Below are 15,926 nucleotides of genomic sequence, written 5' to 3'. Positions count from 1 at the left end.
AAAAGAGACTTCCATGTAGGGGGAAAGAGACTTCCATGTAGGGGGGAAAGAGACTTCCATGTAGGGGGGAAAGAGACTTCCAGGTAGGGGGAAAGAGACTTCCAGGTAGGGGGGGGGACAGAGACTTCCAGGTAGGGGGGACAGAGACTTCCAGGTAGGGGGGACAGAGACTTCCAGGTAGGGGGGACAGAGACTTCCATGTAGGGGGGACAGAGACTTCCATGTAGGGGGGAAAGAGACTTCCAGGTAGGGGAAAAAGAGACTTCCAGGTAGGGGGGACAGAGACTTCCAGGTAGGGGGAAAAAGAGACTTCCAGGTAGGGGGGGAAAGAGACTTCCAGGTAGGGGGGGAAAGAGACTTCCAGGTAGGGGGAAAAAGAGACTTCCATGTAGGGGGAAAGAGACTTCCAGGTAGGGGGAAAAGAGACTTCCAGGTAGGGGGGAAAGAGACTTCCAGGTAGGGGGGGAAAGAGACTTCCAGGTAGGGGGAAAAAGAGACTTCCAGGTAGGGGGGAAAGAGACTTCCATGTAGGGGGAAAGAGACTTCCAGGTAGGGGGGGGGACAGAGACTTCCAGGTAGGGGGAAAGAGACTTCCAGGTAGGGGGGAAAGAGACTTCCAGGTAGGGGGACAGAGACTTCCATGTAGGGGGGAAAGAGACTTCCAGGTAGGGGAAAAAGAGACTTCCATGTAGGGGGGAAAGAGACTTCCATGTAGGGGGGAAAGAGACTTCCAGGTAGGGGGGAAAGAGACTTCCAGTTAGGGGGGGGGACAGAGACTTCCAGGTAGGGGGACAGAGACTTCCAGGTAGGGGGGACAGAGACTTCCAGGTAGGGGGGACAGAGACTTCCAGGTAGGGGGGACAGAGACTTCCAGGTAGGGGAAAAAGAGACTTCCAGGTAGGGGGACAGAGACTTCCAGGAAGGGGGAAAAAGACTTCCAGGTAGGGGGAAAAAGACTTCCAGGTAGGGGGAAAGAGACTTCCATGTAGGGGGAAAGAGACTTCCAGGTAGGGGAAAAAGAGACTTCCAGGTAGGGGGGACAGAGACTTCCAGGTAGGGGGAAAAAGACTTCCATGTAGGGGGACAGAGACTTCCATGTAGGGGGGAAAGAGACTTCCAGGGGGAAAAAGAGACTTCCAGGTAGGGGGAAAAGAGACTTCCAGGTAGGGGGGGGAAAGAGACTTCCAGGTAGGGGGGGAAAAGAGACTTCCAGGTAGGGGGGGGAAAGAGACTTCCAGGGGGGGGACAGAGACTTCCAGGTAGGGGGGACAGAGACTTCCAGGTAGGGGGAAAAAGACTTCCAGGTAGGGGGAAAGAGACTTCCATGTAGGGGGAAAGAGACTTCCAGGTAGGGAAAAAGAGACTTCCAGGTAGGGGAAAAAGAGGGGGACAGAGACTTCCAGGTAGGGGGAAAAAGACTTCCAGGTAGGGGGAAAAAGACTTCCAGGTAGGGGGGGAAAGAGACTTCCAGGTAGGGGGGAAAGAGACTTCCAGGTAGGGGGGAAGAGACTTCCAGGTAGGGGGGAAAGAGACTTCCAGGTAGGGGGGGGTAGGGGGGAAAGAGACTTCCAGGTAGGGGGGAAAGAGACTTCCAGGTAGGGGGGAAAGAGACTTCCAGGTAGGGGGACAGAGACTTCCAGGTAGGGGGAAAGAGACTTCCAGGTAGGGGGGAAAGAGACTTCCATGTAGGGGGAAAGAGACTTCCAGGTAGGGGGAAAGAGACTTCCAGGTAGGGGAAAGAGACTTCCAGAGACTTCCAGGGGGGGACAGAGACTTCCAGGTAGGGGGGACAGAGACTTCCAGGGTAGGGGGGACAGAGACTTCCAGGTCCAGGGGGAAAAAGAGACTTCCAGGTAGGGGGGACAGAGACTTCCAGGTAGGGGGAAAAAGACTTTCAGGTAGGGGGGAAAGAGACTTCCATGTAGGGGGAAAGAGACTTCCAGGTAGGGGGAAAAAGAGACTTCCAGGTAGGGGGACAGAGACTTCCAGGTAGGGGGAAAAAGACTTCCATGTAGGGGGGAAGAGACTTCCATGTAGGGGGGAAAGAGACTTCCAGGTAGGGGAAAAGAGACTTCCAGGTAGGGGGACAGAGACTTCCAGGTAGGGGAAAAAGACTTCCAGGTAAGGGGGAAAGAGACTTCCAGGTAGGGGGGACAGAGACTTCCAGGTAGGGGGACAGAGACTTCCAGGTAGGGGGAAAGAGACTTCCAGGTAGGGGGAAAGAGACTTCCAGGTAGGGGGGAAAGAGACTTCCAGGTAGGGGAAAAGAGACTTCCAGGTAGGGGAAAAAGAGACTTCCAGGTAGGGGAAAAAGAGACTTCCATGTAGGGGGAAAAAGACTTCCAGGTAGGGGGAAAAAGACTTCCAGGTAGGGGGGAAAGAGACTTCCAGATAGGGGGAAAGAGACTTCCAGGTAGGGGGGACAGAGACTTCCATGTAGGGGGAAAGAGACTTCCAGGCAGGGGAAAAAGAGACTTCCATGTAGGGGGAAAGAGACTTCCATGTAGGGGGAAAGAGACTTCCATGTAGGGGGGAAAGAGACTTCCAGGTAGGGGGAAAGAGACTTCCAGGTAGGGGGGGGGACAGAGACTTCCAGGTAGGGGGGACAGAGACTTCCAGGTAGGGGGGACAGAGACTTCCAGGTAGGGGGGACAGAGACTTCCATGTAGGGGGGGGGACAGAGACTTCCATGTAGGGGGAAAGAGACTTCCAGGTAGGGGAAAAAGAGACTTCCAGGTAGGGGGACAGAGACTTCCAGGTAGGGGGAAAAAGACTTCCAGGTAGGGGGAAAGAGACTTCCAGGTAGGGGGGACAGAGACTTCCATGTAGGGGGGAAAGAGACTTCCAGGTAGGGGAAAAGAGACTTCCATGTAGGGGGAAAGAGACTTCCATGTAGGGGGAAAGAGACTTCCAGGTAGGGGGAAAGAGACTTCCAGTTAGGGGGGGACAGAGACTTCCAGGTAGGGGGGACAGAGACTTCCAGGTAGGGGGGACAGAGACTTCCAGGTAGGGGGACAGAGACTTCCAGGTAGGGGGGACAGAGACTTCCAGGTAGGGGAAAAAGAGACTTCCAGGTAGGGGGGACAGAGACTTCCAGGTAGGGGAAAAAGACTTCCAGGTAGGGGGAAAAAGACTTCCAGGTAGGGGGGAAAGAGACTTCCATGTAGGGGGAAAGAGACTTCCAGGTAGGGGAAAAAGAGACTTCCAGGTAGGGGGACAGAGACTTCCAGGTAGGGGGGAAAAAGACTTCCATGTAGGGGGGACAGAGACTTCCATGTAGGGGGGAAAGAGACTTCCAGGTAGGGGAAAAAGAGACTTCCAGGTAGGGGGGACAGAGACTTCCAGGTAGGGGGAAAAAGACTTCCAGGTAGGGGGGGAAAGAGACTTCCAGGTAGGGGGGACAGAGACTTCCAGGTAGGGGGGACAGAGACTTCCAGGTAGGGGGAAAAAGACTTCCAGGTAGGGGGGAAAGAGACTTCCATGTAGGGGGGAAAGAGACTTCCAGGTAGGGGAAAAAGAGACTTCCAGGTAGGGGAAAAAGAGACTTCCATGTAGGGGGGACAGAGACTTCCATGTAGGGGGGAAAAAAGACTTCCAGGTAGGGGGAAAAAGACTTCCAGGTAGGGGGCGGAAAGAGACTTCCAGGTAGGGGGGAAAGAGACTTCCAGGTAGGGGGACAGAGACTTCCAGGTAGGGGGGAAAGAGACTTCCAGGTAGGGGGAAAAAGAGACTTCCATGTAGGGGGGAAAGAGACTTCCATGTAGGGGGAAAGAGACTTCCAGGTAGGGGGAAAGAGACTTCCAGGTAGGGGGGGGGACAGAGACTTCCAGGTAGGGGGAAAGAGACTTCCAGGTAGGGGGGGAAAGAGACTTCCAGGTAGGGGGACAGAGACTTCCATGTAGGGAAAGAGACTTCCAGGTAGGGGAAAAAGAGACTTCCATGTAGGGGGAAAGAGACTTCCATGTAGGGGGAAAGAGACTTCCATGTAGAGGGGAAAGAGACTTCCAGGTAGGGGGGAAAGAGACTTCCAGGTAGGGGGGGGGGACAGAGACTTCCAGGTAGGGGGGACAGAGACTTCCAGGTAGGGGGGACAGAGACTTCCAGGTAGGGGGGACAGAGACTTCCAGGTAGGGGGGACAGAGACTTCCAGGTAGGGGAAAAAGAGACTTCCAGGTAGGGGGGACAGAGACTTCCAGGTAGGGGGAAAAAGACTTTCAGGTAGGGGGGAAAGAGACTTCCATGTAGGGGGAAAGAGACTTCCAGGTAGGGGAAAAAGAGACTTCCAGGTAGGGGGGACAGAGACTTCCAGGTAGGGGGAAAAAGACTTCCATGTAGGGGGGACAGAGACTTCCATGTAGGGGGGAAAGAGACTTCCAGGTAGGGGAAAAAGAGACTTCCAGGTAGGGGGGACAGAGACTTCCAGGTAGGGGGAAAAAGACTTCCAGGTAAGGGGGAAAGAGACTTCCAGGTAGGGGGGACAGAGACTTCCAGGTAGGGGGACAGAGACTTCCAGGTAGGGGGGACAGACACTTCCAGGTAGGGGGAAAAAGACTTCCAGGTAGGGGGGAAAGAGACTTCCATGTAGGGGGGAAAGAGACTTCCAGGTAGGGGAAAAAGAGACTTCCAGGTAGGGGAAAAAGAGACTTCCAGGTAGGGGAAAAAGAGACTTCCATGTAGGGGGGAAAAAAGACTTCCAGGTAGGGGGAAAAAGACTTCCAGGTAGGGGGAAAGAGACTTCCAGATAGGGGGGAAAGAGACTTCCAGGTAGGGGGGACAGAGACTTCCATGTAGGGGGAAAGAGACTTCCAGGCAGGGGAAAAAGAGACTTCCATGTAGGGGGAAAGAGACTTCCATGTAGGGGGAAAGAGACTTCCATGTAGGGGGAAAGAGACTTCCAGGTAGGGGGGAAAGAGACTTCCAGGTAGGGGGGGGGGGACAGAGACTTCCAGGTAGGGGGACAGAGACTTCCAGGTAGGGGGACAGAGACTTCCAGGTAGGGGGGACAGAGACTTCCATGTAGGGGGACAGAGACTTCCATGTAGGGGGGAAAGAGACTTCCAGGTAGGGGAAAAAGAGACTTCCAGGTAGGGGGACAGAGACTTCCAGGTAGGGGGAAAAAGACTTCCAGGTAGGGGGAAAGAGACTTCCAGGTAGGGGGACAGAGACTTCCAGGTAGGGGGGACAGAGACTTCCAGGTAGGGGGAAAAAAGACTTCCAGGTAGGGGGGAAAGAGACTTCCAGGTAGGGGGGGAAAGAAACTTCCAGGTAGGGGGAAAAAGAGACTTCCATGTAGGGGGACAGAGACTTCCATGTAGGGGGGAAAGAGACTTCAGGTAGGGGGACAGAGACTTCCAGGTAGGGGGACAGAGACTTCCAGGTAGGGGAAAAAGAGACTTCCATGTAGGGGGGACAGAGACTTCCATGTAGGGGGAAAGAGACTTCCAGGTAGGGAAAAAGAGACTTCCAGGTAGGGGGACAGAGACTTCCATGTAGGGGGGACAGAGACTTCCATGTAGGGGGAAAGAGACTTCCAGGTAGGGGAAAAAGAGACTTCCAGGTAGGGGGACAGAGACTTCCAGGTAGGGGAAAAAGACTTCCAGGTAGGGGGACAGAGACTTCCATGTAGGGGGGACAGAGACTTCCATGTAGGGGGAAAGAGACTTCCAGGTAGGGGAAAAGAGACTTCCAGGTAGGGGGGACAGAGACTTCCAGGTAGGGGGAAAAAGACTTCCAGGTAGGGGGGGGAAAGAGACTTCCAGGTAGGGGGGACAGAGACTTCCAGGTAGGGGGACAGAGACTTCCAGGTAGGGGGAAAAAGACTTCCAGGTAGGGGGAAAGAGACTTCCAGGTAGGGGGAAAGAAACTTCCAGGTAGGGGGAAAAAGAGACTTCCATGTAGGGGGACAGAGACTTCCATGTAGGGGGAAAGAGACTTCCAGGTAGGGGGGGACAGAGACTTCCAGGTAGGGGGGACAGAGACTTCCAGGTAGGGGAAAAAGAGACTTCCATGTAGGGGGGACAGAGACTTCCATGTAGGGGGGAAAGAGACTTCCAGGTAGGGGAAAAGAGACTTCCAGGTAGGGGGGACAGAGACTTCCAGGTAGGGGGAAAAAAGACTTCCAGGTAGGGGGAAAGAGACTTCCAGGTAGGGGGACAGAGACTTCCAGGTAGGGGGGACAGAGACTTCCAGGTAGGGGGAAAAAGACTTCCAGGTAGGGGGAAAGAGACTTCCAGGTAGGGGGAAAGAAACTTCCAGGTAGGGGGAAAAAGAGACTTCCATGTAGGGGGGACAGAGACTTCCATGTAGGGGGAAAGAGACTTCCAGGTAGGGGAAAAAAGACTTCCAGGTAGGGGGAAAAAGACTTCCAGGTAGGGGGAAAGAGACTTCCAGGTAGGGGGAAAGAGACTTCCAGGTAGGGGGGGGGGGACAGAGACTTCCAGGTAGGGGGGAAAGAGACTTCCAGGTAGGGGGGGGGGAAGAGACTTCCAGGTAGGGGGGACAGAGACTTCCATGTAGGGGGAAAGAGACTTCCAGGTAGGGGAAAAAGAGACTTCCATGTAGGGGGAAAGAGACTTCCATGTAGGGGGGAAAGAGACTTCCAGGTAGGGGGAAAGAGACTTCCAGGTAGGGGGGGGGGGACAGAGACTTCCAGGTAGGGGGGACAGAGACTTCCAGGTAGGGGGGACAGAGACTTCCAGGTAGGGGGGACAGAGACTTCCAGGTAGGGGGGACAGAGACTTCCAGGTAGGGGGGACAGAGACTTCCAGGTAGGGGGACAGAGACTTCCAGGTAGGGGAAAAAGAGACTTCCAGGTAGGGGGACAGAGACTTCCAGGTAGGGGGAAAAAGACTTCCAGGTAGGGGGAAAAAGACTTCCAGGTAGGGGGAAAGAGACTTCCATGTAGGGGGAAAGAGACTTCCAGGTAGGGGAAAAGAGACTTCCAGGTAGGGGGGACAGAGACTTCCAGGTAGGGGAAAAAGACTTCCATGTAGGGGGGACAGAGACTTCCATGTAGGGGGAAAGAGACTTCCAGGTAGGGGAAAAAGAGACTTCCAGGTAGGGGGACAGAGACTTCCAGGTAGGGGGAAAAAGACTTCCAGGTAGGGGGAAAGAGACTTCCAGGTAGGGGGACAGAGACTTCCAGGTAGGGGGGACAGAGACTTCCAGGTAGGGGGAAAAAGACTTCCAGGTAGGGGGAAAGAGACTTCCATGTAGGGGAAAGAGACTTCCAGGTAGGGGAAAAAGAGACTTCCAGGTAGGGGAAAAAGAGACTTCCATGTAGGGGGATAGAGACTTCCATGTAGGGGAAAAAAGACTTCCAGGTAGGGGGAAAAAGACTTCCAGGTAGGAGGGGGAAGAGACTTCCAGGTAGGGGGGAAAGAGACTTCCAGGTAGGGGGGACAGAGACTTCCAGGTAGGGGGGAAAGAGACTTCCAGGTAGGGGGAAAAGAGACTTCCATGTAGGGGGAAAGAGACTTCCATGTAGGGGGAAAGAGACTTCCAGGTAGGGGGAAAGAGACTTCCGGGTAGGGGGGGGACAGAGACTTCCAGGTAGGGGGAAAGAGACTTCCAGGTAGGGGGGGAAAGAGACTTCCAGGTAGGGGGGACAGAGACTTCCATGTAGGGGGGAAAGAGACTTCCAGGTAGGGGAAAAAGAGACTTCCATGTAGGGGGAAAGAGACTTCCATGTAGGGGGAAAGAGACTTCCAGGTAGGGGGAAAGAGACTTCCAGGTAGGGGGGGGACAGAGACTTCCAGGTAGGGGGGACAGAGACTTCCAGGTAGGGGGGACAGAGACTTCCAGGTAGGGGGGACAGAGACTTCCAGGTAGGGGAAAAAGAGACTTCCAGGTAGGGGGGACAGAGACTTCCAGGTAGGGGGAAAAGACTTTCAGGTAGGGGGGAAAGAGACTTCCATGTAGGGGGAAAGAGACTTCCAGGTAGGGGAAAAAGAGACTTCCAGGTAGGGGGGACAGAGACTTCCAGGTAGGGGGAAAAAGACTTCCATGTAGGGGGACAGAGACTTCCATGTAGGGGGGAAAGAGACTTCCAGGTAGGGGAAAAAGAGACTTCCAGGTAGGGGGGACAGAGACTTCCAGGTAGGGGGAAAAAGACTTCCAGGTAAGGGGGAAAGAGACTTCCAGGTAGGGGGGACAGAGACTTCCAGGTAGGGGGACAGAGACTTCCAGGTAGGGGGAAAAAGACTTCCAGGTAGGGGGAAAGAGACTTCCATGTAGGGGGAAAGAGACTTCCAGGTAGGGAAAAAGAGACTTCCAGGTAGGGGAAAAAGAGACTTCCATGTAGGGGGACAGAGACTTCCATGTAGGGGGAAAAAGACTTCCAGGTAGGGGGAAAAAGACTTCCAGGTAGGGGGAAAGAGACTTCCAGGTAGGGGGGAAAGAGACTTCCAGGTAGGGGGGACAGAGACTTCCATGTAGGGGGAAAGAGACTTCCAGGCAGGGGAAAAAGAGACTTCCATGTAGGGGGAAAGAGACTTCCATGTAGGGGGAAAGAGACTTCCAGGTAGGGGGAAAGAGACTTCCAGGTAGGGGGGGGGACAGAGACTTCCAGGTAGGGGGACAGAGACTTCCAGGTAGGGGGACAGAGACTTCCAGGTAGGGGGACAGAGACTTCCAGGTAGGGGGGACAGAGACTTCCATGTAGGGGGGACAGAGACTTCCATGTAGGGGGAAAGAGACTTCCAGGTAGGGGAAAAAGAGACTTCCAGGTAGGGGGGACAGAGACTTCCAGGTAGGGGGAAAAAGAGCCTTCCAGGTAGGGGCGAAAGAGACTTCCAGGTAGGGGGACAGAGACTTCCAGGTAGGGGGGACAGAGACTTCCAGGTAGGGGGAAAAAGACTTCCAGGTAGGGGGAAAGAGACTTCCAGGTAGGGGGGAAAGAAACTTCCAGGTAGGGGGAAAAAGAGACTTCCATGTAGGGGGACAGAGACTTCCATGTAGGGGGAAAGAGACTTCCAGGTAGGGGGGACAGAGACTTCCAGGTAGGGGGGACAGAGACTTCCAGGTAGGGAAAAAGAGACTTCCATGTAGGGGGGACAGAGACTTCCATGTAGGGGGGAAAGAGACTTCCAGGTAGGGGAAAAAGAGACTTCCAGGTAGGGGGGACAGAGACTTCCAGGTAGGGGGAAAAAGACTTCCAGGTAGGGGGGAAAGAGACTTCCAGGTAGGTAGGGGGGACAGAGACTTCCAGGTAGGGGGGACAGAGACTTCCAGGTAGGGGGACAGAGACTTCCAGGTAGGGGGAAAAAGACTTCCAGGTAGGGGGAAAGAGACTTCCAGGTAGGGGGAAAGAAACTTCCAGGTAGGGGGAAAAAGAGACTTCCATGTAGGGGGGACAGAGACTTCCATGTAGGGGGAAAGAGACTTCCAGGTAGGGGAAAAAGACTTCCAGGTAGGGGGAAAAAGACTTCCAGGTAGGGGGAAAGAGACTTCCAGGTAGGGGGGACAGAGACTTCCAGGTAGGGGGAAAAAGACTTCCAGGTAGGGGGAAAGAGACTTCCAGGTAGGGGGAAAGAAACTTCCAGGTAGGGGGAAAAAGAGACTTCCATGTAGGGGGGACAGAGACTTCCATGTAGGGGGAAAGAGACTTCCAGGTAGGGGAAAAAAGACTTCCAGGTAGGGGGAAAAGGAGCCTTCCAGGTAGGGGGGAAAAGAGACTTCCAGGTAGGGGGAAAAAGATACTTCCAGGTAGGGGGGGACAGAGACTTCCAGGTAGGGGGGACAGAGACTTCCAGGTAGGGGGAAAAAGAGACTTCCAGGTAGGGGAAAAAGAGACTTCCAGGTAGGGGGGACAGAGACTTCCAGGTAGGGGGAAAAAGAGACTTCCAGGTAGGGGAAAAAGAGACTTCCAGGTAGGGGGGACAGAGACTTCCAGGTAGGGGGGACAGAGACTTCCAGGTAGGGGGAAAAAGGAGACTTCCAGGTAGGGGGAAAGAGACTTCCAGGTAGGGGGGACAGAGACTTCCAGGTAGGGGTGGAAAGAGACTTCCAGGTAGGGGGAAAGGAGACTTCCAGGTAGGGGGGATAGGAGACTTCCAGGTAGGGGGACAGAGACTTCCAGGTAGGGGGGAAAGAGACTTCCAGGTAGGGGTGGAAAGAGACTTCCAGGTAGGGGGGAAAGGAGACTTCCAGGTAGGGGGAAAGGAGCCTTCCAGGTAGGGGGAAAGAGACTTCCAGGTAGGGGGGAAAGGAGCCTTCCAGGTAGGGAAAAAGAGACTTCCAGGTAGGGGGTACAGAGACTTCCAGGTAGGGGAGGGGCAGAGACTTCCAGGTAGGGGGAAAAGAGACTTCCAGGTAGGGGGGAAAGAGACTTCCAGGTAGGGGGAAAAAGAGACTTCCAGGTAGGGGGAAAGAGACTTCCAGGTAGGGGGGGAAAGAGACTTCCAGGTAGGGGGGAAAGAGACTTCCAGGTAGGGGGAAAGAGACTTCCAGGTAGGGGGAAAAGAGACTTCCAGGTAGGGGGGAAAGAGACTTCCAGGTAGGGGGAAAAAGAGACTTCCAGGTAGGGGGGAAAGAGACTTCCAGGTAGGGAAAGTTCGATTCAACTTAGGCCGTGTTCCAGATGACACCCTAATTCCCTAAAATGAATGCACTACTTTTGACTCGTCCTTTTGGTCTCGTTACTGATGAAGGGCAGAAACACCATCCATAACTGTGACACCTCCTTGTTTTTGCATCAGTCTGATTTTCCTTTTGGGCCAACGGCACCCAAAGCCTCCAAAGGATTTTACAACTCAATGTTAGAATGGTTCCTCGCAAGTTTTCAAGTGTCTGTTTACAGAAAACCGAAGGATTACAGTTTGTCCAGGCCCATTGAGTACTTTTCAGGGTGAGGAACCATCTAACATCGTTGTAAAATACTGAACTCCCCCCCCCCCCTTTTTAAGCTTGTGAACTACTGAAGGAGGAGTTGAGCTTGTTTTTGTGCATCATCTTCAACCAGGTGACGGTACAGGGCCAGCCCCTGCTGCTGACCCACCCCCTGTACGAGGTCCACCCTCCCCGCCTCGGAACCATCACCCAGCTGGTGACTCTGCTGCTGGATCTGGAGACCCTGATGGTCTGCCCCGGCTTCCCTGTCAGGCTGCCCGCCCTGGGGGACAGGGGCATGGAGGTGAGAGCCAGAAAGACTCCTGCCCTATGGGTCGATCTCCTGTTTCTGTAGTGAGACAGCTTGATGTACCAGTCCACCTGGGGCGACAGGGTAGCCTAGTGGTTAGAGCGTTGGACACTAGACTATCCCTCTGGCCCTTACCCCTAATCCAGCTCCTTAATGCTGAGTGGCACAGGTCCCAGTTTGATAACCTTTTTCCAATGCATTCAATATTTAAGAACTACAAATGCACTCCAAACTATATCTTCAGGTGTTTGTAAAAGCAGACTAAAGTCTCTAGAATGCATCTTTTAACATGTCATTGTGCAATACCTTTTATTTTATTTTTTATATATTTTTTCTTTTTCTTTTTTACAATGTCCCGTTTTACCGGTAGGTGATGGAGCCGGTTCTTTGTGTGAGGGCGGCCATCTGTGAACTGCTGGTCCCTCTGAAGGAGGAGAGGTGTGAGAGGTGTCGAGACAACATCGTGGAGGAGGACCTGGAACTTATAGAGGAGGAGGACCTGGAATTTGAGCTGGAGTTGGGGGAGGATGGGTGGGTGTGACTGGAGTGGGTTTGAACCCCTGGGACAAGACTGTGTTAGCCTGCTGAGCTAAATCCTAAACTTGTGTTAGCCCACCAAGCCATAACTCTAGGCAGGTTTACTTGTTATGCAAGTGTGGTTCACGGAACCAACTAAATACAGGGACCCAAGGCCAGGTTGCTCATCATGCTCGGTTCACCGTACAGGACTTTGTTTTTGGAGAACCAGGACGTGGATTGGTGCGCCTCCAACCAACGCAGAAGTGCCTGCGTGGGATTGACATTTCAATTTGGTGCTTTTAGAAATAGAACGGCTAGAACAATCATTCTATTCATTGTATTTCTATGACTACAATTTTGACTTTAGTTATGGACATGACTGAAAAATGTCTTCCAACACATCACTGGTAGTTTACCATTAGATCAGTGCTGCTTTGTACTTCTGCATTTTATTTTATTTTGTTGGCATTAAAACAAATGAAAGTTCTCAACACGGGGCAACTGGGATATCAACATGACTACTTGTCTTTGGTTTCTGGACCAGCTGTTTGTTTTTTTAAAACGTTTGTTTATCAGTCATCACTGTATTGCATAGACTACGTAACACGCGCAGACTAGTAGCAATGTGTGTATGGAAGATTGGCTGCTTAACGTTCATTTATGATCTAGTAACGTTATACATACAATACCAGCCAACCGTTTTGGACACAGCTACTCATTCAAGGAGTTTTTCTTTATTTGTGAAGTGTTCTACATTGTAGAATAATAGTGAAGACATCAAATCAATGAAATGACACATACGGAATCATGTAGTAACCAAAAAACTGTTTAACATGTATTTAATGTTTGAGATTCGTCAAAGTAGCCACCCTTTGCCTTGATGACAGCTTTGCACGCAGATCACCCCTACCTTCTTCTGTATATTACCCCTACTTTGTCACAACACAACTGATTGGCTAAAATGCATTAAGAAGGACATAAATTCCACAAATTAACTTTTAACAAGGCACACCTGTTAATTGAAATGCATTCCAGGTGACTACCTCATCAAACTGGTTGAGAGAATGCCAAGAGTGTGCAAAGCTGTCATCAAGGCCAATGGTGGCTACTTTGAAGAATCTCAAATATGAAATATAATTTTGATTTGTTTAACACGTTTTTGGTTACTACATGGTTCCATATGTGTTCATTTCATAGTTTTGATGTCTTCACTATAATTGTACAATGTCGAAAATTTTACAAAATAAAGAAAACCCCTTTGAATGAGTAATTGTGTCCAAACTTTTGACTGGTACTGTATCAATGTGTGTATGGAAGAATGTCTGCTTAACGTTAGGACTACATAGTCTGTTCATTTAAAAAAGATAATGGAACTTCTGATATCTTCCAGTTGCAGGAACATTTTTTTGCACATTTTAAGAACGGAGCGAGCTAGTTAGTTCGTCTTTTTAAGAACTGTGAACTGCCACAGTGACGTTACAAAGTAGAAGTAGTAGGCTGCTTTATCCCTTTTCAGGTTAACTTCCACATTAACATCTCTCTCTCTGTCTCTCTCTGTCTCTGTCTCTCTCTCTCTGTCTCTCTCTCTCGCTCTCTCCCTGTCTGTCTCTGTCTCTCTCTCTGTCTCTCTCTGTCTGTCTCTCTGTCTCTCTCTATCTCCCTCTCTCTCTCCCTCTCTCTCTCTCTCTCTCCCTCTCTCTCTCTCTCTCTCTCTCTGTCTCTCTCTCTCTCTGTCTCTGTCTCTGTCTCTCTCTGTCTCTGTCTCTCTCTCCCTCTCTCTGTCTGTCTCTCTCCCTCTCTCCCTCTCTCTCTGTCTCTCTGTCTCTCTGTCTCTCTCTGTCTCTCTGTCTCGCTCTCTGTCTCTCTCTCTCTGTCTCTCTGTCTCTGTCTCTCTGTCCCTCTCTCTCTCTCTCTCTCTCTGTCTCTCTCTGTCTGTTTCTGTCTCTCTCTGTCTCTGTCTCTCTGTCTCTGTCTCTCTGTCACTGTCTCTCTGTCCCTCTCTCTCTCTCTCTCTCTGTCTGTTTCTGTCTCTCTGTCTCTCTCTGTCTCTCTCTCTGTCTCTGTCTCTGTCTCTCTCTCTCTGTGTCTCTGTTTCTCTCTCTCTCTCTGTCTCTCTCTCTCTGTCTCTCTGTCTCTCTCTGTCTCTATCTCCCTCTCTCTCTCTCTCTGTCTCTCTCTCCCTCTCTTTCTCTGTCTCTCTCTGTCTCTGTCTCTGTCTCTCTCTCTCTGTCTCTCTCTCTGTCTCTCTCTCTCTCTCTCTGTCTCTCTCTCTGTCTCTCTCTGTCTCTCTGTCTCTGTCTCTCTGTGTCTCTCTCTCTCTGTCCCTCTCTCTCTCTCTCCCTGTCTCTCTCTCTCCCTCTCTCTGTCTCTCTCTCTGTCTCTGTCTCTCTCTCTCTCGCATTATACTTGCTTTTCTGGTTCAAAGTTCAGTTATTTTATTATTTCTGGTTCTATGTGAATTCAAATGCATTTTTTTCCCAAAACATTTTTTTTAAACCGTTTTACAGAACTGGACCATCACTATCTACACTCCCTGACTGAACAAAGCTCACAGGCTGGCTTACCATTGCTCCCAATATTTCACAGTTGTGGTGTTGGAATGAAGGTCTGTGTTGGTAAGAAATGGTTTGATTATGTCAATACACTGGACTGGATAGTCAGTGAGAAATGAGATATTAGCTTTGTTTAAAAAAAAAATAAATAAAAAAAAAAATGTTTTCATAGATTTTATATGTTGTTCACGGGAACAACATGGTCCATAACAAGGACCACTCTGTCTGAGTGGAAGACACATTTTTGCTACGACAACAATCTTGTCTTTTTTTATAAATTGGAATTTTATTTTACCTTTATTTAACTAGGCAAGTCAGTTAAGAACAAATTCTTATTTTCAATGATGGCCTAGGAACAGTGGGTTAACTGCCTGTTCAGGGGCAGAATGACAGATTTGTACCTTGTCAGCTCGGGGGGTTTGAACTTGCAAACTTTCGGTTACTAGTCCAACGCTCTAACCACTAGGCTACCCTGCCACCTCTACACTCTAACCACTAGGCTACCTGCCTCCCCTACACTCTAACCACTAGGCTACCCTGCCGCCCCTACACTCTAACCACTAGGCTACCTGCCGCCCCTACACTATAACCACTAGGCTACCTGCCGCCTCTACACTCTAACCACTAGGATACCTGCCTCCCCTACACTCTAACCACTAGGCTACCTGCCGCCCCTACACTCTAACCACTAGGCTACCTGCCGCCCCTCCACTCTAACCACTAGGCTACCTGCCGCCCCTCCACTCTAACCACTAGGCTACCTGCCGCCCCTACACTCTAACCACTAGGATACCTGCCACCCCTCCACTCTAACCACTAGGCTACCTGCCTCCTCTACACTCTAACCACTAGACTACCTGCCGCCCCTCCACTCTAACCACTAGACTACCTGCCGCCCCTACACTCTAACCACTAGACTACCTGCCGCCCCTCCACTCTAACCACTAGGCTACCTGCCGCCCCTCCACTCTAACCACTAGACTACCTGCCGCCTCTACACTCTAACCACTAGACTACCTGCCGCCCCTCCACTCTAACCACTAGACTACCTGCCGCCCCTACACTCTAACCACTAGGCTACCTGCCGCCCCTCCACTCTAACCACTAGACTACCTGCCGCCTCTACACTCTAACCACTAGGCTACCTGCCACCTCTACACTCTAACCACTAGGCTACCTGCCACCTCTACACTCTAACCACTAGGCTACCTGCCACCTCTACACTCTAACCACTAGGCTACCTGCCACCTCTACACTCTAACCACTAGGCTACCTGCCACCTCTACACTCTAACCACTAGACTACCTGCCGCCCCTCCACTCTAACCACTAGGCTACCTGCCGCCCCAGCAGGGTATAATTAAAGGTAATGGTCTGTGGAGATGCTCCAGAAACCTACTGTATCCTACTGGGAATGTCAGTTTGTTATGGTAAAGAAGTACTGGTTTACTTTTTATGGTGTGAGTATTTGTATCAAAACTTGTAAAAGTATTAAACTTTAACTTTTATGGTTGTTGATCTCTCTGCTTTCCCTGTCATGATCTCTGCTTTCCCCGTCATGATCTCTCTGCTTTCCTCGTCATGATCTCTGCTTTCCCCGTCATGATCTCTCTGCTTTCCCTCGTCATGATCTCTCTGCTTTCCTCGTCATGATCTCTGCTTTCCCTGTCATGATCTCTCTGCTTTCCCTCGTCATGATCTCTCTGCTTTCCCCGTCAT

At 51.5% G+C, this 15,926-nt stretch overlaps 1 protein-coding gene across 4 annotated transcripts in view; it reads left to right on the top strand.

Moving 5' to 3' along the window:
- Positions 1 to 15,721, top strand: part of mbd1a (methyl-CpG binding domain protein 1a) — a 93,638-nt gene extending 77,917 nt beyond the window's left edge. For all 4 annotated transcript variants that reach the window (XM_064922006.1, XM_064922007.1, XM_064922004.1 and 1 more), the window contains 2 exons: positions 10,961 to 11,131; positions 11,508 to 15,721. In XM_064922006.1, the coding sequence (XP_064778078.1) occupies positions 10,961 to 11,131; positions 11,508 to 11,678 (342 nt within the window). In that variant the 3' untranslated portion in view covers positions 11,679 to 15,721. The remainder of the gene's footprint in view (positions 1 to 10,960; positions 11,132 to 11,507) is intronic.
- Positions 15,722 to 15,926: the final 205 nt, after the last annotated feature.

The sequence above is a fragment of the Oncorhynchus masou genome, chromosome 18 (assembly GCF_036934945.1).
Source record: "Oncorhynchus masou masou isolate Uvic2021 chromosome 18, UVic_Omas_1.1, whole genome shotgun sequence".
In the NCBI taxonomy this organism is placed as follows: Eukaryota; Metazoa; Chordata; class Actinopteri; order Salmoniformes; family Salmonidae; genus Oncorhynchus; species Oncorhynchus masou.
Note: the sequence above shows the minus strand (reverse complement) of the source record. Positions and strands in the feature narration are given on the sequence as shown.